General features: G+C 53.0%; 6 protein-coding genes across 6 annotated transcripts; 4 read left to right on the forward strand and 2 right to left on the reverse strand.

Moving 5' to 3' along the window:
• Positions 1 to 405: 405 nt before the first annotated feature.
• AYO21_10411 (hypothetical protein) lies at positions 406 to 1,922 on the reverse strand (the record flags this gene model as incomplete). Its single annotated transcript, XM_022660330.1, has 3 exons — positions 406 to 516; positions 591 to 707; positions 786 to 1,922. 3 exons carry the CDS (start codon positions 1,920 to 1,922, stop codon positions 406 to 408), a joined length of 1,365 nt encoding a protein of 454 aa, XP_022507353.1.
• Positions 1,923 to 3,362: 1,440 nt separating this feature from the next.
• AYO21_10412 (hypothetical protein) lies at positions 3,363 to 6,772 on the forward strand (the record flags this gene model as incomplete). The annotated part of the gene is made up of 3 exons (XM_022660331.1): positions 3,363 to 4,175; positions 4,224 to 6,414; positions 6,483 to 6,772. The coding sequence occupies 3 exons, from the start codon at positions 3,363 to 3,365 to the stop codon at positions 6,770 to 6,772; spliced, it is 3,294 nt and encodes a 1,097-aa protein (XP_022507354.1).
• A 1,752-nt stretch (positions 6,773 to 8,524) lies between these two features.
• Positions 8,525 to 14,762, forward strand: AYO21_10413 (hypothetical protein; the record flags this gene model as incomplete). Its single annotated transcript, XM_022660332.1, has 2 exons — positions 8,525 to 14,518; positions 14,577 to 14,762. The coding sequence occupies 2 exons, from the start codon at positions 8,525 to 8,527 to the stop codon at positions 14,760 to 14,762; spliced, it is 6,180 nt and encodes a 2,059-aa protein (XP_022507355.1).
• Positions 14,763 to 15,966: 1,204 nt separating this feature from the next.
• Positions 15,967 to 18,450, forward strand: AYO21_10414 (hypothetical protein; the record flags this gene model as incomplete). The annotated part of the gene is made up of 1 exon (XM_022660333.1): positions 15,967 to 18,450. The coding sequence occupies one exon, from the start codon at positions 15,967 to 15,969 to the stop codon at positions 18,448 to 18,450; it is 2,484 nt and encodes an 827-aa protein (XP_022507356.1).
• Positions 18,451 to 18,993: 543 nt separating this feature from the next.
• Positions 18,994 to 20,073, reverse strand: AYO21_10415 (hypothetical protein; the record flags this gene model as incomplete). Its single annotated transcript, XM_022660334.1, has 1 exon — positions 18,994 to 20,073. The coding sequence occupies one exon, from the start codon at positions 20,071 to 20,073 to the stop codon at positions 18,994 to 18,996; it is 1,080 nt and encodes a 359-aa protein (XP_022507357.1).
• Positions 20,074 to 21,081: 1,008 nt separating this feature from the next.
• On the forward strand, positions 21,082 to 22,800 carry AYO21_10416 (hypothetical protein; the record flags this gene model as incomplete). The annotated part of the gene is made up of 3 exons (XM_022660335.1): positions 21,082 to 22,167; positions 22,215 to 22,615; positions 22,665 to 22,800. The coding sequence occupies 3 exons, from the start codon at positions 21,082 to 21,084 to the stop codon at positions 22,798 to 22,800; spliced, it is 1,623 nt and encodes a 540-aa protein (XP_022507358.1).
• Positions 22,801 to 22,872: the final 72 nt, after the last annotated feature.

A 22,872-nucleotide genomic window follows, 5' to 3' on the forward strand; every position in this document is an offset into this window, starting at 1 on the left:
TGCAGATATATCCACCGTGCAGCTCCGAGAGGCAAAGGACCGAAAAAGGATGTTCCTTGATAATTCGATTCTGTCCCAGTCGTGGAAAGTCTCTTACCTTTTACAGGCAACCATGCGAGTTTCGTTTTCCGACAATCCTGGCAGTTATCTCCGGAGAGAATTTGATCATCAACCCGATCAATAAGCCCATCAGGGATTCATGACACAGAGTGTTTCTTCTGCCGTGCCCGGTCTCCTGGAAAAAGAAGTGGAGTGGTAGTCAGCAGAGGTGTATCGGACCCAGACAGTGAAGAAAATAAGAGAGAAGCCTCGGTTTTGGTTTCGGTTTGCAGTCCATATTATAATCTGTTGCGTTGTGATATATAGACAGGACTTGGCTAGGGACTGGCCTGGTGAGAAGAGCCTCTAGCTCATCGGATTCAACCTTCTCGTGTTGGATTGTGCCTCGTGAGATATCCTGGCTGTGGCTCGAACAAGAATCACAATCGCCATCACAATCACAATCACGTCGACCTGCTGTACTGACCAAGCCCGGTTGCAACAGACCTGTCCTTCCTGCGCCCTTTTCGTTACCAACCTCGCCATCTTACCCAGATATCAACAATCTTGTCCGGAGTGTCGGTCTCTGTATCGACGATAAAATACCAACTGAACATTGCTAGAGTGATGCATGCATGATTCGGCCAGATGCGCAGCTTTTGTCCATACTGCAAAGGCAGTTGTCGATTCTCTATACTATTGTCTTCAAAAGCCAAGATGCCGTGCTCCTGACTTATCCGACTCACAATGATGCGATCTTTCTTTGTCGTGCCATAATCACCCGGCATGTTCCACGGACTTACAACACCCCACCCAGAATAGTCCTTGCAAGGTTCTCTCGCTAGTGCCAGAGCACCGGCAGAGATCAGTGCTTCAGGCTGTTCAGTTCGGTTGGGGTACAGAGAGCAGACTTCAGCGAGCACAGATACCGCAATAGTATCATGAGGATCAGAGGTAAAGCTGCGACTGCTAGCAGCTACCTGCTGAATGTCGAAGATTGGGTAGACGCCAGCATGGACTTCAAGCTCCAGGTTAGATTTGGTCAACTCAAGCGTGCCCTTAAGAGCATTAGCCGAGGGGGTAGAACTAGCCGATGAAGGCAGAATGTTCTGCAGAGAGAGTGCAGTGGGAGATGCTCCAACAGAAACGAGAAGCGCTGTCTGGCCGTCTCGCTTAAAGTGCTGGGAAGCTTCCCGGCAGACATCAATTTCGACCTTGAGGTTGTCCATCGCATCGTCTGGGGACGAGCCGCCATAGCTGAGACTGTTATGTGAATAAAAGCCGAGCAACCAGAGATGGCCTTGCTGTTCACTGATACTGACTTCTTTCACAAGATCCATCATATCTCTCGACTCTGGACTCAGACCAGCTCTGTGGTAGCCCGAGTCGGTCTTTATAAAAACCAGGGCGGGAAATCCGGCTTTTTCTTTGAACGACGGCAAGCATTTCAACTGCTCTGGATGGTCAATCATGACCGTGATGGACCCTGCACCAAGCTGATGAGCCACAGCAGCGAGCCGGTCCACATGTGAAGGGCCTAGAGGGACGCCATATAAGACGTTGATCTTTGCATTCCGACCTTTATATTCCAGCAGAACAGGGACCAACTGCTCTGCTTCGATAATGGTCGACACGATCAACCTCACGTCATTGCAATCTTCGCCGACCTGGATCCTCGTAATTTCTGTTGTCTTGTGAGTCTTGACGTGAGCTCTGAAACTGACACCCAGCTCTTTGACAGCATTCAGCATAGCAACACAGTTTGCCTTTACCTTTGCCACATCTATAACCGCTGCTGGCATCGGTACATCGTGCAGCGACTGAGATTGGTACGCCTGAAGTAGGGCCTCTCTTGATGAGAGAGGATAGGCTGTGGTCGACATACTGTGGTTTGATAAGATCACCTTTGGCTGAGATAGGACGTTGTTAAGGAGACGCAAGGTTTGTGCTCGAGACAGTCACATAAGCTGTAGATTTATTTGGAGATACTGTCGTGAAGGAGAAGGATCGAGGAGGAATGACTTGGCTGCGTGGTATCTCTTTGACGTGATTTTGTTCCCTTTTTTGGCGTCTTGGTGATAACAAGCAACGGCCTCCTTTCAAGGGACACCCGTGCAACTAGGAGCGGGGGGCGAACCAGGGTCCCACGGTGGAAATGTGAATCAGGAGTAGAAGGATGACCTCGAGTAGGTGCTGCTGTCGCTTCCACTGCCTCTCTTTCTGGCCCGGTCCTGTAGAGAGAGTCAATGCTGAGCCCGAAATATCTGCAGTAGATGTTCCGTAGAGGTGCGTACGCCCTGTGTCCTTATCGTCTGGTCACTGTCCATCACTTAAAATAAGGCGCCGGGGAGAATGATCATCGGCAATAACCCGATCGCGTTTTCTCATCTGTGGGTTAGGCATGCACTGCATGTTGGGTCAATTTTGATGAGCTATTCCTTAGCTCTGAGTCGGGAAATTTCCTGCGGCCTATCGCGGGAGAGGCTGAAATGCAAGTCTGGTTTCACCATTGGCGACGCCCACTACGGGCGTGACCAATCCCACATGGTCTGCTGTTGACTCCCCCTCGGTCGCTTTGCATTTTCTCGAGCAGAGCGCAAAGTCCCACGCTGCTTTCAACGCGCTGAAACAATCGAAGCCTGGTCAAGACTCGGCCCCATGGCGCATCAGGCCTCAAATTCACGGCCGCAGGCGAGATACCCTGGCCCATCCCGTTGGTGGCTTGATATGGATCTGCATTTGCTGCTTACTTCCACGAGCGAGGACTACCTATCCCTCCTCCCATCAGTCCTTCTCTGCGTGGGCACGCGTTCAGAGACTTTAGCTTTCCCTCTCTCCCTCGACCCAGCCTCACACCGGCTGTCCCAAGTCCTTTCTGTTGTCCGCCCTCCTTCGACTGCGCGTGCCGCGTCAGGCCTGTGAACACCGACCTCTTGAACCAAGTCACGGAAGTTGACACTTGTAACCGGCCGTTGGAAGTATCTCTATACGCGTTCACCCGGGTATCCTCTGCTAGGCCGATAGTCCGCCGTTATTACACAACAGCTGAGACGTTTGGAGGGACTCAGGTTGCACGGGGCCAGGTGCTATATTCTCGACTTATCGTGCCTTCTCCTGAACATCGGCGCCTTGGTGCGTACTTAAGAGCACACAAGAAGAGATTATTGAGAAAAAGTATCTAAGTACATGGGGTTCAGGGTCAAGAGGCTGTGTTCTACGAACATGTGTTCATGTGGGGACAAGGTGCTCGTGAATAATAACCACCCTTGTATCAATTGATCGGCACCTGCGTCGGGTTGTCTCAAGGAGTCTGCTCCCGCGCAATGTCGATAGACAAGGGCAGCAATGGAGGGCAAGCCTTTGTCCGTCCGCCTGCGCATCCAGTACCGCAATTACAAAAACCTTTTGAGGAGTCAATGCTGGAATCAATATCTGATCAGGTCCCGGAAGATGTCCCTACCGACGCCATGACACGAAGGACAATGCTTCTCGAGGCTCCTACCTATGAACGGGTGATTGCGGGCAGGTGGAAGCAGAAACCGGGAGAAAAATATCATCCACTCTGGAAACTCGTGGCGCAATTAACCTTTGGGATGCATCTATTATCACAGAACATGGCCATTTCGGAAGAGGAGGTCATGAGAATCTTGCAGTCTCACGTCGACGATATCGATGCCTTCCTGGAACGGACCACAGAGGATTTCGATCTTGCACAAAGCGATATCCATGAGAGAATACGTTGTCTCAAGCTCCCGCTTGCACATGGAGAAGTGTTTGACCGAATGTTGGAGGATCGGGCATTTCGCGCTTCCATTCTCGAGGGGAACGAAAAGATTGATCATGTCATCAGCCGGACCAAGAGAGCGGCAAAAGATGCTCTGAAGGATGTACAGAAGGGATTCGATGCTACCAACGTCATGGAAAAATACCTGTCAAAGTTGAACTCGACATGGAAGAGGGAATCGCCTGAGCACGAAGCCGTTCTAGTCGCTATGCTTGGGAACGTCGAAGGTTGGCGCCGAGCTTTCCTGGAGTTGCATCTACAAGGGAACAAGCTGGCTGGGTCTCTGAAGAAGCTCGCGGAGGTGGTTTCTGAGATGGAGCAAAGAGCTGCGGCTGTCAGCAGAAATCTTGTGGTAAGACGATGTCTGCCCTCTTGTTGTCTCTCTTCTTACCGTTGCTAGGCTAGAGCTCAGAAGACCAAACACATTACTTCTCAGGATGCTGGCCGTGCCCCGTCTCAGTTAGGGTCCATCGCCGAGCACAAGCCACTCCCCAGTGAACCAGGTCGTCAACACTCGACCAGGAATTCATCTCGAAGTACCCAACTTACCAGCTTCTCCAGTCGACCGAACAGCGGCCGCAAGTCAAGTCAAGGACTGAATTCACAACCTCAGTCTTACGGCCATCAGACGCCGCAATCTCCAGGATCTAGAAGACCAGGTAATGAAGGAATACCTGGGCAGTCATTTCCTGCCGAAATGCTGGCGACCGAAGGGCCACAGCTCGCCTCAGACCGAATTCACAGTCTGGGGGGCCTACTCATTCAACACGGCGAGGAGCATCTCGTTGAACTTCCAGCCGATGTTCCTGAAGATCTACTTCGGCAAGCGCCGGTCTCGATTAAGAATCGATTGAGCATGACACTCGGGCTGAAACCAAAAGACAATACGAGTCACCGCATATCTAGTGTCTACTATCCCAGAGCGTTGGGTGACCTTCTAAAGTCCCCTGCTATATCCTCTCTGTTACTTACCCCTCAGACCGCAAATTCGAAAGGCACACCGGTGCAGACAGTGATGTCGCCTGTCATTCCAGAAGGTAACGCTGACTTCTTTCTCTCTCGCGAACATAGTCCCTCGTTAGGGGTATTAAACCCGGATCACAAAAATGGCATCGACTCTGCCAAACCGTCTCCAACAGGCGCTCAGGCGTCGGCTCGGGCCTCGATAGTGGATCCATCAAGGCCAGTAACGCGTCGCTCATCAATCCCTAACCCAGCATTCACCTCTCATCCTGCTGTGATGTCCATGGCAGCTCCTCCGGTAGAGCTGCCGGCCCCGGTTGAGACAGTAGTCAGAGAAGAGTTGTTGAACTCTCCGTCCTCGCGGAAAGGCTCTCAATTTTCTAGCCTGGGGGAACCTGGACCAGAGTTGAATGAAGGTGAAATGACAAGGTCAACTTCCGCTTCAGCGCTGGACACGACAACGGCCATTGAGCAACCGACGATCACCGTTGCTGTCGTGCCAGCATCCGGCGAAGAGGAAGGGCAGGGAAAGGCCGAAATGGAGATACAGATTCATCTTCAAACCCAAGTGGATGCGAGAAACAGCACACAAAATGCTGCATATGGGTCGGTGGTGACACCTTTGCAGCCTCAGATCGCAGCTGCAGCGCCTCCGCCGTCTAAAGAAACCGAAAACGCCAATGACGGCGAAAGATCAGCAATTCCCGTCGCTGCGTTCACAATTTTTGAAGACCAGGTCACATCTCAAACAACATCAGGTAACGTCTCAAATAACGTGCTTGCTCAGCAAGTCGACACACTGAGCCCAAAAAGAGAATTTATTGCCGAGTTAGAGGCCCATGTCCCTAACCCTCAACCCAAACCGAAGGAAGAGTTCGGACCTGTAGAGCTGGAAGCTCCACATCAAACATTCAAGCTGCCTCCAAGGCCAGTTGCTGTGGCCGAAATCCCAGTAGAAGAAATTCCTCGCGCCAGCAAAGGCCTGCCTGCCGACTTGTTCAAGCTGCCTCCGAGACCCGTTGCCCTGGCCGAAATACCAGAGAAAGAAATTCCTCGTGCCAACAAAAGCCCTCCTAGCGACGTGTTCAAGTTGCCTCCAAGACCAGTCGAAATTCCAGAAAAGGAAACTCCTCGTGCCAGCAAAAGCCCCCCTGGCGACTTATTCAAGCTGCCCTCCGAACTCACAATCAAACCTGGCATGAAGCCCAAGGACTTTGGGGGTTCGAACAAGCCAGAGCCGATTCGACCCTTGAAGTTGAAGCTCGCCAAGAAAGACGGCAAGATTGTTCCCGTACAAGTCTCGAGCCCTGGCGGGAGTTCGCAGAGAGTGGATAGTCCGGGCCCCAAGCTCAAAATAGATGTTGTTGCAGATATCATCGACAAACTCTCCTATACACCACCAGGTTCACCTATCCATGCCCGATCAGCTTCGAGTGTCTCTTCAAATTCGGCACAACGCTGGTCGCACCAATCGTCCCGTTCGCTAGGACCCCCGGAGCGGGCTCCTGCGCCCCCAGCTCCAGGAGGCCGACCGATGGTGGAACCTGATTTTGCCTCTGCGGGACAATTTGAGGGAGAACGTAAGCAGAAGAAAAAGAAGAAGAAAAACAGCAATGCTGGGGAGGGAAGTAAGAGTGGATGGAAAAGTCTGTTCCGGGGGAGCATTGCGGATAGCAGCAGCGTCACTACTGCAAAGAGCTCAGAAAGGGCTTCTATACACACAACGACGACGACGACAACGGGGACGGCAGCAACAACAACTACAACGAATGGGACTGGATCAGCACCAAAGGCAGGCTCAGAGGCAGTTCCACCCCCTCAAGCGGACATGATGACTACGTCTGGCAAAGACGTACTCTGGTTCCGGGGAGATACGAAGAAATGACTTGGTGTATCGTTTCAGCAAAGTCTGTGGCAAAGGCGCTGTTGGATATTGAAGGGGCTTCTCAGTTTTCGAGCTACTGGTTGGCAATCCAAGCATGCTGAACAGGTGAGCAGGGTGCATATAAGATGATAAATCCTTTTAATCTAATCCTATGGATATTCACAAGCTTGGCTTTGATTGTTGTGCAGCAAGAGCTGATGGGTATCTTCGAATGTATCATTTTGGGACAAGCGTATCGACCGACGCTTGTACAAGTACAGTGTGAAGCCTGTAATGTCCAATGAGGGAAGAATGTGGCCGAGTGTTCTGTAGCTCCCAGTGGTGCCGAGAAGGCTAGACATGAGATGTGTCCGGATACTGTCACCAGTCAGAGAAGGTCGATCCGTCACGCGATTCAACGGCTCAGAATTGCTTGCCCTGATTAAGTTCCCTGGCGGTCGGCGGGCGCCGTGAGGGCTGCTGGCGAGGAGGAAGTGTGGGAGGCTTGGGGGCGCACCCGGGGAGCGGATATGGGCACAGCGAGTGAGGCAGAGCGACTCTCTGTGTCTCGGCCACATTTGTCCATAGTGAAAACCATGGTCAGAATTTATAAAGCAGGGGACAGTGAGTGGTGAATGGACAGTTGGCTGGGTGGTGAGTTTGAAGCATGAACAGCTGACCGGTGTGCATGGACTTTTACCTTGTGAAACGCAGTCTGGAGATGGGGTGCGGTGCCGCTTGGTACAGGACTCCAATGACTTAGGCAAGGTGTTGCCCGTACCCAAGTACCTAGAGAGTAAAGGGAAGTCGGTGCAGGTGAGGGGCTCAGTTGCCGGCATCACGGCCAAAGGCATAAGGCTAAATTTAAGGCAGGCGAGAGCGGGTGGGCGCCCGGGTAGCCAATTGATGCCCATTGATCAACTTTGGTCCAGAACTCGGGCCTTGCAAGCCTGCAACCCTGGAAGCCTGGTGGCCTCGAGGTCAAACCCCATCTCCACAAACCAACCAACAACCAACGCCGACGCCTACTCGTACTCGCATGCGTGCTTGACTCGTTGCCATCATCCATTCCTCATCGGCTGCACCTCGCACCTCGCACCTCGATCTCGCACCTCAACTTCGTCGTCGTCTTCAATTTCAGCCTACCTGCGTTCAATGTTTGCTGATTCCTCTTCATCGATCATCATCAAGACACCTATCTCATATTTCTTACACAACCCTTATTCCTCGATTGAACAGTTGACTACCTCCACACGGCCGCCGTCGACGATTGAGCCTGCAAGCCCGCGATGCCTGACCAGCTACAACTGAACCTACTTATACGTATCTAGAGGTTCGCCGGTATATCTACATACTCCTGTCGAGTCCGTCTCGGTGTTCGAAGACGTCTCAGCATCACGAGAACCTCGCATTTCGCTCCTGAGCCGGCCTACCCTGGGACTGAACCGAGCATGGTGACTGCATCTCCCTGCGCCCGACGCGAGATCCATATCAACTATATCAGACCATGAGCGGAAGGGAACAGCGGCAAGGGTGAAGAGTCAACGTCGAAGGAACATTTACCGGGGAAAAGAGAAGGTACGCAGCACGCACATTACAATTTGCGAGCAAGAGCCTATCTGGACATTGAGGTTCTGAACTTCTGCACCTGGACATCATTGCTGCTTCGCACAGCAATTTGCGTGCTTGTTGGCCGTTTGCTCACTCTTGCCTGGGTTTGCGCTATTTGCTCTGTGTTCGTTGGGCTACTCCTTTGGTCATATTGCTATTTTACATTCGTGTTTTCTGTCCAACATGCCTGAGACATGGTTGCGCAGTTGAATTGACGTGGAATCCCAGATCCGGACCAAGTCCTTGCTTTCCTATTTCTCGCCATGTCCCGTACGAACAATGATGTGGCGCCGTGGGACACCAGGCCTCCGCAGTCAATGCCCCCGAAAGCCATGGCCATCTTTGGAACCGGAGGTCCCACGAATACTACAAGCCGTCAGCAGTTCTCGCAATCTCGGGCGCTTCATGACATCGCTCCTTGGGACACCCAGCTTCCTGACGATGACGATATAGTGCCTTGGGAACGCGATCCCCAGGCACATATTTCAGGCACGCGGCCACTGAATTCATCTTATTTCAACGATTCTAGCGGCCGGGATGCTCCAGGTTCGTCAAGGCGTCCGGATACGGCCAGAACAAATACATCAGATTCGCCGGATTATGATGGTGATGCAAGACGGCCGTCGATAGCTAGTGCTACAACGGTCAGCAGTACAGGTTCAAGGAGCAGCACCGCTAATGGCCGGTTCCATAAAAGCTTGAAGGGTTTCTTTGGTGAAGATCCTACAGATTCCCGGAAGGGATCGACGGCAGACTTAGGAGAGTCAGTGCCACTTGCCAGTTCGTCGGACAAGCCATCACAGCGGAGTGGTTCTGTCCAGACTCAGACCACCGTTGATGATCGACCCAAGACTCCTGCTCCTCTTCCTTCTAGTGATGTTACGCCTTGGGCTTATCAAAATTTTGAAGATGTCTCAAACTTTGGTTCGGCACCGATCCGACAGGAGCAACAACAGCAGCAACAGCCGCAACACGAAACCTTACAGCCAGTTCCACCGGCCTCTACTCACAGGCGTGGTTTGCTTCATCGACACACAAGAAGTAAAGAAGACCCACCAAAAGGCCTGCAAACCCCGGCCTCAATGCCCAAAAGGCCTTCGACAAGTCGCGAGTCATCGACGAGCAACCTGGCCTTCTACCGCAATACACCGCCAAACAGCACGCCCATGAGCTCTTCTACAACGCTCACGCGCAATGCCAGCCCAGCGCCTCAATCACGCAAGGACGCTCCGACGCAATCCGAAAAGAGATCGATATTTTCGAAACTCACGAAATCGCGTAAGGACAAACAGCCGTCCCAGCCTGAGCCGATCAAGACCACTGTTGAGCCGCCACGGCCACCAGAGGAGCACAAGAAGGGTAGAACACAGTCGACCAGAACCACCGCCTCGGATATCTCTGATAATAAAAGAGATAGAGAGACGAGCGTTGCATCGGTTGACAGCGCATCAACGATCAAAGCCACCGACCCCTCTCCGAAGCTTGATCGCACACAAACGGCGTCATCAAAGACGAGTAGGTTCACTCGTCATGGGAGACATCGTGGACCTAGCATCCAAAGTGATACCTCGGAGAAGGGCAAAGCAACAAGTGCACAGGCTCCGATGCAAGCGGGGGTCTTCAGCCTTGACACGAATTTTGATGATATGTCAGACATTATTTCTCAGCCACCAGTCCCAAAAACTCCTGGGGAAGCAGGGATCTGGACGGGAAAAGCTTCCGCGACGCCCATGTCAGAACTCTCTGCCCCCGCTTGGGATGCCCCGGATAGTTGGGCTGTTAAGGGGCAGGAAGATGAGGTGCTTGACAGCTTGCCAGAAATCAATGAGGACGGCCTGCCGGCCATCCAGGAAGAGGATGGCATATCCTACTTTATGCGTGTCTTCAGGACCGATGGGACGTTTGCGACCTTGTCCATGTCTATTAATGCGACTGTGGCAGAGGTGCTTCAATCTCTTGCCAAAAAATCCGTTCTCCATGACTCTATTGAAAACTACCAACTCCTCATGCGCAAACATCAATTGTCCAGACAGTTGGGGTCGGGAGAACGTCCTGTGGCCATGCAGAAAAAGCTCTTGTACCTTGCAGGGTACACAGAAAGGGACAGGGTGGAAGAGGTGGGCAGAGAGGACAACAGCTACCTCATTCGATTCACGTTCAGCCATGAGAAACAGACGGGTTACGGCAGCGGCCTTGACAAAGACCCGGCTTTCAACAAGATGCAGAAATTCAGCCATGTGGATCTTTCCGGGAAGTCGCTTGTAACAATACCGATTATCCTTTATACAAAGGCCTCGGAAATAATTTCCATCAATCTTTCACGGAACCTTGCACTCAAGGTGCCAAAGGACTTTATCACCGCCTGCATCAATCTGCGCGAGATCAAATTCACGGGCAATGAAGCGTGGCGGCTACCACCCAGCTTGGCCTGGGCGAGCCGGCTGACTGTGCTTGACGTGTCAAACAATCGGCTGGAACAATTGGAACACGCTGAACTGCACAGATTAATGGGCCTTGTGAGCTTGAAGCTGGCAAACAATAAGTTGTCGGAATTGCCGCCCAACTTTTCGTACTTTCGCCAGCTTCGCAGCCTGAACGTTTCCTCCAACAACTTTACCACATTTCCAGAAAACATATGCAGCTTGAAGTCCTTGGTCGACCTTGACATCAGCTTCAACAAGCTCTCCTCGCTCCCGAAAATCTCACAACTGACCACTCTCGAACGCCTGTGGGTCACGAACAATGATCTGAAAGGCCCCTTCAACGAGACTTTCGCAAGTCTGATCAATCTGAAGGAGATCGATGCAAGGTTCAACGCAATTACCAACATCGATAATGTAACAGGTCTTCCGAATCTCGAACAGTTACTTGTCGGTCACAACAACATCACGACATTCAAAGGCTCGTTTCCGAAGTTGCGAGTATTGGTCCTGGATCACTGCCCGATCACGTCGTTCGAGTTGGATCAGCCTGTGCCTACGCTGTCTAGCCTTAATATTGCTTCAGCGAAACTAGTCGAGTTCAAGGAAACAATGTTCGACCACATGCCAAACTTGCAAAAGCTGAACCTGGACAAGAACCACCTTTCGAATATGTCTTCTCAGATCGGACGGCTGACGAAACTTGAGTTCCTGAGCATGGCCAAAAACCCGCTGAACATAGTTCCTCCGTCCATTGGCAATCTCGCGGAGCTCAAATTTCTGAACCTCAGGGAGTGCAATGTCAAGAGCCTCCCTCCTGAGATCTGGTACTGCAGGAAGCTGGAGACACTGAATCTTTCCTCAAATGTGTTGGAGACCTTTCCCAAGCAGAACGCGGCTCCGCCTCCAAGTGAGCCCAAAGACTACACACCTACAGCTACTCCAGGCCTGTCAACTTCTCCCAGCTTCGACGATCTGGGCAAGCTTGAAGACTTCCAGGCCCGCCGACCAAGCCAGGCGTCATCGGGAATGATGAGTATCGGTAGCTCCCCAGGCGCACGGAAGAATTCCGTCGTTTCGTTGAGTGCTCATCGAAAGCAATCCGTGATCTCAAGAACAAATACAGAGTATTCGATGTCGACCGCGACTCGGAAGGATTCCAACATATCACAAGCTCGACTACAAAATACATTTGCCGGCTCACTGCGGTACCTGTACTTGGCTGACAATCGCCTTGAAGACGACGTCTTCCGGGAACTCGTCCTCTTGCCAGAGCTCCGCGTTCTCAATCTGTCATACAACGAACTAGACGACTTCCCCCAGGGCGTGTTGCGACGCTGGCCTCAAATGAGTGAGCTCTATCTCTCAGGAAATGAGCTCACATCTCTACCTTCCGATGACCTCGAAGAGAGTAGTAATCTGAGAATATTGCATTTGAACGCAAACCGTTTCCAAGTTCTTCCGGCCGAGCTCTGCAATGTGCACAAACTGTCAACCCTCGATGTCGGGAGCAACTCACTGAAGTACAACGTCTCAAACTGGCCGTACGACTGGAACTGGAACCGCAACACGAATCTCAAGTACTTGAACTTCTCCGCCAACAAACGCCTAGAAATCAAGCCTGCTGCGCACCAGAACCAGTCACATTTCCATTCAATGAACCGCAATGACACTACGGACCTCACAAGCTTCAATACCCTGAAGTACCTCCGCGTGCTGGGTCTTATGGATGTGACACTTTTGACGAACACGATTCCGGATGATAACGAAGATCGCCGTGTACGAACCTCGGCATCCGTCGTTGGGGCATTGATGTATGGTATGGCAGATACTCTGGGCAAGAACGAGCATCTGTCAACCTTGGATCTCCTGAAACCGAATTTTCGAGGCCAAGATAGCGAGATACTCATTGGGATGTTCGACGGCCAGACCATGTCGAGCGGCGGTTCCAGGATTGCCAAGTATTTGCACGAGAACTTCTCGGCAGTCTTCTATGACGAGCTGAAAAAGGCAGAGAATCTGAAGGACACTCCGATAGATGCCCTTAGACGAACTTTCCTGACAATCAACAAGGACATGGCCAATTTTGCGAGCAGCAACTTCGACACGAAGGAGCACAGGTTGGCTAATGGTCACCGGGGTTCGACTGTCGCAAACATCCTGGGTCCCGACGATTTGAGTTCAGGGGGGGTGGCGGCAGTCTTGTATATCAGTGGACAGGAACTGCACGTCGCGAATGTGGGTGATATTGAGGCCATTCTCATCCAATCCAATGGGCAGCATCGGCAATTGACGAGAAAACACGACCCAGCGGAGCCTGGTGAACGGGAACGGATTAGGGAGGCTGGAGGGTATGTCTCTAGGCAAGGCAGACTCAACGATGTCCTCGAAGTTAGCCGAGCATTTGGCTACTACAGCCATATGCCCTCAGTCATCGCCGCGCCACACACGTTCAAATGCCAGATTACCGAGTCGGACGAGCTCATCGTCGTGGCCACGAAAGAGTTTTGGGATTACGTTACGGTGGATGTCGCGGTCGACGCGGCTCGAGCCGAGAAGAACGATCTCATGCTGGCTGCTCAGAAACTAAGGGATCTTGCAATGGCGTTTGGTGCGAGAGACAAGATCATGGTCATGGTCCTCGGAATTTCCGACCTGAGAAAGAGAGGCAATCATCGTTTCCGCGGGACCAGTCTGTCGATGGCGAAGGAGATGGGTCTCGACGAAGGGGCTATATTCCCGAGTTCCCGGAAAGCTCGGCGGAAGGGAGAGACACTCGTTGGCGACTCCCGGCTTGCTCGACTCGAAGAGCCGGAACCACCAGTGGGCGATGTTGCGATATGCTTCACTGACATCAAGAATTCAACGGCATTATGGGAAATCCTTCCAGTGCCCATGAGATCGGCGATAATGATGCACAACGAGCTCATGCGGCGACAGCTTCGTATCATCGGTGGTTATGAAGTTAAGACGGAAGGCGATGCATTCATGGTGTCATTTCCCACCGTGACATCAGCGTTGCTTTGGTGTTTCAGCTGCCAGAGTCACCTTCTAGAATTGCCCTGGCCCCAGGAGATCCTGGAGACGGTTCATTGCCAGGAAAAGTTGGACTCGGAGCAGAACACCATCTACCGTGGGCTGTCAGTCAGAATGGGAATGCACTGGGGGCGGCCCGTGTGTGAGCAGGATCCGATCACTCGAAGAATGGATTACTTCGGTCCCATGGTCAATAAAGCTGCCAGAGTCTCCGCTGTGGCCGACGGCGGACAGATTACTGTGAGCAGCGACTTTATTGCCGAGGTTCAAAGGACACTGGAAAGCTATGCAGACGATGACCGGCGAGATTCTGTCGGCTCAGAGGATACAGTTAATGACGATCCGTTGTCGGTCCAGATTCGCCGCGAGCTCCGTCAACTGAGCAGCCAAGGGTTTGAGGTCAAGGATCTTGGAGAGAAGAAGCTGAAGGGCCTCGAAAACCCGGAATACATCTACCTGATGTATCCTCACTCGTTGGCAAGTCGGCTGGAAATACCGCCTGGTGCGGAGCAGAAAGTCCAGCTGGGAGGCGAGTCGCCTTCCACGGGCGACGACAAAGGCCAACCGGGCACTCTCGGCAAAGATAGCCAACTGAAGGATCTGCAGCTGGACGAGGTCTGGAAACTCTGGGATATTGCTCTGCGCCTGGAGATGTTGTGCAGCTGTCTAGAGGCTCCGGAGCGGTCAGCCGGACTGCACAAGCCTGAATTGAGTCTGCTCACCCGAATGAAAGAACGGGGCGGCGTCCAAACAGATGGGTTCATGATGAATCTTCTGGAACACCAGGTGACGCGAGTCGAGGTAAGCAGAATAGCTAATTCTATCGTCTGTGTGGGAGACAAGCTAACACATTTGGTAGGCATGTGCAACGACCCTGCAACTTCGACACATGTACCAGCCTTTCCAGAAGGGAGTCAGCCTCTTTGATCAGGCTAAGCCAATCAGCGAGATTCTGCGCGAGATATCGACAATCCTCGCGGAAGTCAAAGAAGAGCGCAACCAGATTCATACTCCCGACACTGGAGAAGAAACCGACTCGGAATGAGGCTGGAGGGATCGCCTCATTCGATGTTGACGACGATGATGTCTACAAGGTGGAGACACTGACTCCGGCACGCGATATTCACACCGCTCGAGACCCTAATTGTCGGCTACACATCGACGAATGAGACGTACAACTAGGGAGCTCATAGCTCGGTAATTGATACTTCCAAGGCATGGAAGGATCTGCTATTAGTATTGGGAGGGCATTGGGATGGAAGTTATGAACACAACAAAATCATTCGGCACTTTGCAATTTAGGCATGGTGCCTAATCTAGGGCGGCTGGGATGGGAACTGCTGTTTGATGAGGGTTTTCATACAACAACCAGGGAGGGGGCATTTGGGAAGGGATGAACGCCGTTACGAACACTCTGAAATGCGTTGTCGAGCGTCTGGAAGTTTTTCTTTCTTTTTTTGGATTGGGTCCCCTATGCACATAACTTATTACTTGTGTACTTGAGAGAAAAGGGAAAGGTTGTTCAGGATATGGCTATCCTCTGGAAATATGGCTTCTTTTTATGGTCCAGCAGTTGGTTCGGTCGCTGTCGATGGTGTTGAGAGTGAGAGGAGCAACACGGAGGGTTTGAGATCAGCTTTGAGGGAGCTGAAGAAGCGATCAGCAGGGGACGGACAGCACAGGACGGTACAGGTACATGACAGGACAATAGGGCAGAGACAGCACAGCGCAGAGCAGAGCTACAGGTTCCTAAAGAGACGACTATGACTTTGTTTCTCTCCCGCCTTGGTTGTTTCAAGTTTGTGGCCAATATGTTTGTCGCAGCCGTGGTACAGCATGCCATGCCATGCATATTATGCGGTATTTGTAACCAAAAGGGGTTCTCATGCCGCCACGCTCGCGGTTCTCGACAACAATCCAATAAAAGACCAGCACTTGATATCAAATTCGTCCTTTTCCTCCTTCCGTTTTAGTGTCGCTATCTGGGTTCAGCCTCATCCTCCAAGCCACAACTGGGAGACGTGGGGCTGCTATATACGAGGTACATGATCGGCGTCTGCTATGACCGCATTACTACCCAGAGGTCAGGATCGCAAACTTGGATTCGGATGGTAAATGGCTGATCGACTACATTTCTCCGAGCATTACTCCGAGTACCATGGTACGTAGACAGGAATAAGACCTTAGTACTACTGCCTCCTTCATCAACCTTTGAGATTTCCGAGAAAAAGACAGAGTCTTCTTTCCAAATGAAACACTATCACTTTGAAAGCAAGCCAGTGGCTCATGCCGATGCTATCGTCTCGGGACCTCATTACCGCTTCACTGTCCTCACCGACCGTCTGATTCGGTACGAATGGTCTTATGACGGCAAATTCGAAGATCGAGCTTCGACTTTTGCCATCAACCGTGAGTTTCCTGTGCCCAAGTTCCAGGTGGTCGACAGGCCAGATGAACTCGAGATCATCAATGATCATTTCCATCTGAGCTACGACAAGAAGCGGTTCAGCGCGAGTGGACTATTGTGCAGCTTCTCAGCCAAGGTCACTCTCTGGGGAGCGCAATGGCGATTCGATGCTCAACCCAGCCATGGCAGACAGGAGAACCTGGGTGGAACGGCACGGACATTGGACGAGGTTGATGGACGATGTGACATGGGCAACGGCGTGCTGTCGAGGTTTGGTTATGCCGCCCTTGACGATAGCAAGTCGATGCTGTTTGATGGTCAGGGCTTCGTGGCTGGTCGACGACCTGGTGATCGGATTGATGGATATCTCTTCTGCCACGGTCACGATTACAAGGGCGCCATCAGGGACTTTTACGCCGTCAGCGGCAAACAGCCCTTACTTCCCCGCTGGGCGCTCGGGAATTGGTGGTCGAGATACTACAAGTACCGTCAGGACGAGTACATTGGCCTGATGGACCAATTCAAGAGCAAAGAGGTTCCCTTGTCGGTCGCGGTGGTGGATATGGATTGGCACATGGTGGACGATCCTCGCGTCCCTCATGCTGGATGGACGGGTTATACCTGGGACAAGAAGCTGTTCCCCGATCCCGCCACGTTTGGACGGGAGATTCACAGTCGGAACCTGAAGATCACCCTCAACGACCACCCGCACTCGGGCATCCATTCGCATGAAGATTCGTACGAGGACATGGCCAAGTTCCTGAGCCACGACACCTCTCAGAAGAATCCTATCCTGTTTGATCCGACGACTCCCAAGTTTATGGAAGCGTATCTGGGGATTCTCCACCGGAGTATAGAGAAGATTGCCTGTGATTTCTGGTGGATTGACTGGCAACAGGGCTCTCATACCAAAGTGCCGGGAATTGACCCGTTGTGGTTGCTCAATCACTTCCATTTCCTCGACAACGCCCTGGATGGCAAACGCCCGCTCATCTTTTCGCGATATGCCGGCCCAGGCAGCCATCGCTATCCCGTGGGGTTCTCGGGGGACACGGTGACAACATGGGCCTCGCTGGAGTTTCAGCCCGAGTTCACCGCCACGGCGTCCAACATCGGGTACGGCTGGTGGAGTCACGACATTGGCGGCCACTTCCACGGGAAACGCGACGACGAGCTGGTCACGCGCTGGGTGCAGTTTGGCGTCTTCAGCCCCATCATGCGTCTGCATTCCTCCAACTCGAGGTGGACGTCCAAGGAGCCCTGGCTGTATCGGGAGGAGAGCGAACATGTCATCGAGACATTCATGCGCCTTCGACACCGTATGATCCCGTACCTCTACACGTGCAACGTCCGCGCCTCGACCCAGGACGAGCCCCTCATGCAGCCCATGTACTGGCTCTTCCCCGAGCGCGGCGAGGCTTACCAGGTGCCGAACCAGTACTTCTTTGGTTCGGAGCTCATGGTGGCGCCGATCGTGAAGCCACGGGACCGGCGGACGAATCTGGCCTGCGTCAAGGCCTGGTTGCCGCCCATGCACCGCCACGTGGACATTTTCACGGGCACCGTCTACGACGGGAACAGGGAACTCAACATGTACCGCCCGTTGCACGAGATCCCCGTGTTGGCGCACGAGGGCAGCATCATCCCCCTGGACGCGAACCGGACGCCCGGCAACGGTGGGCTCAACCCAGAGCACTTTGAGGTTCTCGTGGTGATTGGCCGCGATGGGCAGACGTCCGTCGTCGAGGATCCTGCCGACGACGACAACTCGGATCAAGCCAAGAAAGAGACTCTTCCTCAGACCGCAGGCGAGCGCACTTCCCTGATCCAATGGAACCAGGCCAAGGGCGAACTCACGGCTCATATCACGCACGGGCGGACGTGGAGCTTCCGCTTCCTCGCCGTCACCGAGACGCCCAAGGAACTCAAAGTCACGGTCGACGGCCAAGACCGCACCAGGGACACCGGCGTCTCCATCTCAAAATTCCCCGACACGCCCTCGATGCTCGTGCACGTCCCTTCCCCTCAAGCTTCCCCGGCCGCGCGCACCGACACGTACACCATCACCGTGTCTCTCTCCGGCGAACGCGGCGGCGGCGGCGACCCGCAACTGAGCGTGCTGGACCACAAGCCGCGCATCGAGAAGCTGCTGCTCGACTACCAGACCGAGTTCGACGTCAAGGACAAGATCTGGAGCATCGTCGACGACAGGGACAGCGCCATCAACGTCAAGATGGGCAAGTTGATGAGTCTTGGCATCGACGAGTCCCTGACCGGGCCGGTGGCAGAGTTGATTTTGAGTGATGTCCGAGGCATGCATTTGTGACGAAGTCGATGAGTTAGTGATGGAGTGAGTGAGGAGGAGTTTGAACTTGTAAAGGAGGATTGCTGGTGCGGAGGGAGTGAGTACTCTCTCAGAATGTCAGAGTCATGGACTTGTGGTTGAGGCATTGAAAAGAGAGAGATGGAGAGAGAGAGAGCTAGATAAAAGCATAGCAAAGATATAAGAGATAGACAGACAAGGGATAATCTGTGGATGATACTCCGATACAAAAAAAAAGAGAGACAGAGGAGGTGGTCTCTTTCCATGCATGAACAGTGTGCGCATGTGTGCTTGATACTCTTACCTATGCTTCAAAGCAACAACGCTTTTGCAAGCAATCTCCTAAACGTCCGTCAAGACTGGTAAAGTCAGTCAATAGGATCTCTTCCGAACTCAAGTATGTGTGACAAGGTGATATGGTAGATACAGAAGATTTCTAGACAATTCTCCTTCTTCTTCTTCTTCGTTTGAATCGTCCCTCGGGAAAAAGGGGACGACGGGCCTTTTTTCATCGCCGCAAGAACATCTCTCTCTTCCCTGGGGAATTCACAATTTACTATCGCGGCCAAAAGTCGGAAACACCTTGGCCTCCAACCACTCGCCAATCAGGCGGTTGCAGTCCTCGGGCTTCTCCCACAGGGCCCAGTGGCCGGCGTCGACGTCCCGGCGGGTCAGGCGCGGGATGCGCTCGCCCATCTTGGCGGCCATGAAGGGTTTGAGGGCCTGGTCCTTTGTGCTGAGGACGAACAGGACCTCCTGCCGCAGCTGGGTGTCGCGGTCGGCCTGGCGGGGGTCCTTGCGCCCGTTGTCGTAGAAGTCGCGCCACTCGTTCATGTAGTTGACCTCGCGCGTGCGGTACCAGTTGAGAGGGCCGTGGACGCCGTGCCGCGCGTACTCGTCGACGTAGTAGTCGAGCTCGTCGGGGGTGAGGAGCCGCGTCGCGCCCATCCGCCGCTGCCGCGCCAGGTCAAGCCCCTTGTGCGCGTCAAAGGCCACCTCGCGCGTGTCCACAGTGCGCCCGCCGTACATGTTGACCAGGAACTGGCGGATCTCGTCCTTGGACCGCACCGCCTCCTCGATCTCCCCCGACACAAAGTGCTCCTGGTACCCGAAGTTGGGCAGCCGCTTCTGCACCAGGATCCCCAGCGGCTCGTAGCTCGCGTTGGGCGGCGAGTAGGGCGTGCAGATGCTGAACACCGCCGCGATCAGGTTCGGGTAGTACTGGGCCACCCGGTACACGATCGACCCGCCCCAGTCGTGCCCGCCCAGGATGATCTTGCTCAGCCCCATCTGCCGGCACAGCTCGGCCAGGTCGTCGGCCGCCCGTTTGAAGCTGTAGTCCTGCAGTGTCCACTTGGGCGCGTCGGTCCGTCCGTAGCCCATCGAGTCCGGCGCCACCACGTCGAGCCCGAGCTTGGTGAAGAAGGGGATCTGGTAGCGCCAGCCCATGCTGATGTCGGGGAAGCCGTGGATCAGGAAGACGGTGCCCCGTTTCGGCACCGACCCTGACGCCGGGCTGAACAGGTAGCCGTATGTCCTCCCGTTCAAAAACGCCGAGCGGAAAGAGACGCGCGGGTCATTCTTGACTTTGATCTTGTCGACTCTGGACTGTTGTTCGAAAGCCATGGTGGAGATGCACGTATTCGTGAGGCTTTTGTCCCTTCACCTGTGTCTTTATCCAAATACTGACGTGATTATATACACACCTCTGACCCTGGCTCGGTTGACAGAATGCTGGACTTGCTCCGTCTAGACGGATCTGGACGTTGCCCTCGGTTCACGGTCCAATTGCAAAACTTCCCCCACTTTCAATAGTCAAAGATGTTGACTCGTGCTAATTTCCCTCGCAATGATGACTTATCAAGAGGAGAGAAGATGATGAGAGCTGAGTTGACATAAATATGCTGGTTACCTCCTGTTGCTCTCGGTGTAAGCATGTCAGTCTTGCTAGTTAGTTTAGAGCAAACAACCGAGGCTTAGATATCGACACGTGACTAGATACCCCATGTACATCTTTTTGCGGGGGAGCTTGGCATCCTGGAAGTTGCCGAGTGGTCCGCTGATGCCGCTGTTTATCCGGGTGACTAATCTTGGCTTGGCAATTGCTGTGCCCAACAAGACTCACCTCATCAGGCTGTCACATGTCTAGCTGTCTTGGTCGAATGACGGCAGCTTGGGGGAAAAGACGAACCATGTATAACTCTGCCCAACCTGCCTTATCGCAAAGCACATTGGGAAGGAGTAGAATGCGTTCTCATCCTGTGCCTTTGCGGGAATATTATCTGACCTGGCCGTGCTGCCGTGTCAGGAATGTCAGCCCCTGAGATAAGAGGTTATGGCGTGATGCAGGCCCCGGATGAGCAAGTCCAATCATCTCCCTACTGGCCACATCGCCGTGACGCGACTGACCCGCGGACTGATGCGATACATCCGATCAAATATTATATTGACATGTCGACATACGTCCCAGCGTGTCAAGTTTGTCAGCACGGGGCTGCCTGTGCAGTAGCATGTTTCGCCCTCTGCCGGTTTGCACAATCCCAGCCTTCCTTTATATGCCGCTGCGCTGTGGTCGTCTTGTCGTTCAGGTCAGCCTGAAGAGCGCCGTTCATCACTCGTGAATTTGTTTGGTTTATGGCTCCCGAGATGCAGGACCTCGAAACGTCGCCTCTCTTATCCCCCAACCCAGAGCAGGGCTCGGTGCACGATTCGGAGAGCCTCGTGTCGACTACAGCAAAGGATGAGAGAAATATTGACAACGATGTGCTGCCAGAAACATCGACGGCGGGGAGGAACATTGGTTGGGGCAGCGCCTACATCCTCGTCATCTCTCGAGTCATCGGATCAGGCATTTTCGCCATGCCTGGAACCATTGTCCAGAATGTAGGCAGTCCTGGCCTAGCTCTGGTCCTGTGGGTTATTGGAGCCATCGTTGCGTGGGCTGGACTAGCCATCGACATGGAGTATGGATGCATGCTTCCACGCTCAGGCGGAGTAAAAGTGTATCTGGAATATACCTTTCGCAAGCCGCGGTTCCTCACCTCGACTCTGGTTGCTGTTCAAGCTGTCCTCCTCGGGTTCACGGCAAGCAATTGTATCGTCTTTGCAAAATACACCATTTTTGCCGCCGGCGCCACTCCCAACGACCTGAATACCAAATTACTCGCAGTCGGACTACTGACCTGGATCACCGTCGTACACAGCTGTTTCTACAAGACAGGAATCTGGATTCAGAATGTCCTCGGTTGGGTCAAGGTTGGGCTGATCGTGTTCATGATCCTGACTGGATTATTCGTGGTTTTATTTCGGCCTCACACCTCACCCAGCAGCATCCCGGACCCCGCCTCGGCCACAGCATGGGATGACCTGTGGACTGGCTCCGATTGGGCGTGGAATACTTTGTCGACGGCATTTTTCAAGATTCTCTACTCGTATGCAGGACTCAGCAACGTCAACAATGTCCTCAACGAGGTAAAGAACCCTGTGCGAACTCTCAAAACGGTCGGACCAGCTGCGCTGTTGACGGCTTGTACGATGTATGTGCTGGTCAATGTCGCATATCTCTCGGTGGTGCCACTTGAGGAGGTCAAGCGCAGCAGAGAGCTCATAGCAGCTCTTTTCTTCGAGCGAGTCTTTGGAGCTGGCTTTGGCAACAAGTTCCTTCCTCTTGCCATCGCTCTCAGCGCTGTAGGGAATGTCATGGTGGTCACCTTTAGCCTGGTATGTATCCTCTCCACCTAGCTATGAACGTCCTAACGATTTGCCAGGCTCGAGTCAATCAGGAAGTTGCTCGGCAAGGGTTTCTTCCTTTTTCAGAGATCCTGGCTTCTTCCAAACCCTTTGGTGCTCCCCTTGGTGGTCTCATTGTCCACTACGTGCCATCTGTGTTGGTCATTGTTCTCCCGCCTTCTGCTACGGTGTACGCTTTCATTGCAGATGTCGAAGGCTACGCAGGACAGTTTTTCGCGCTTGCTGTTGGTGCTGGCTTGATCATTCTCCGCACCAAGAAGCCCGATCTCCGGCGACCATTCAAAGCTTGGATTCCGGCTGTTTGGTTCAGAATCATCCTGTCTGTGGCGTTGATTGGTGCTCCGCTGTTCCCTTCCAGCAAAGGAGCTTCAGATGTCAATTTCTTCTATGCTACATATGCCTTGGTTGGGATTGCAATGTAAGCAGCTTCTATGCCCCAAAACGCCATATACTGACCATATTTATAGTCTTGTTTTCGGACTCGTCTATTGGTTTGTGTGGACCATTGCATTACCTCACTATAGAGGCTATAGGCTGGAGGAAGAAGCGGACGTGCTCGGTGACGGGACAACAATCACGAAACTCGTCCGCAAGGAATTATAATCAGTGCACTGTATTGATAAGCATACGGGACGCCGATTGGAAGATCATGAAACAATCACTCTGAATACTTCG

This window comes from Fonsecaea monophora, assembly GCF_001642475.1.
Source record: "Fonsecaea monophora strain CBS 269.37 chromosome Unknown Scaff119, whole genome shotgun sequence".
Lineage (NCBI taxonomy): Eukaryota > Fungi > Ascomycota > Eurotiomycetes > Chaetothyriales > Herpotrichiellaceae > Fonsecaea > Fonsecaea monophora.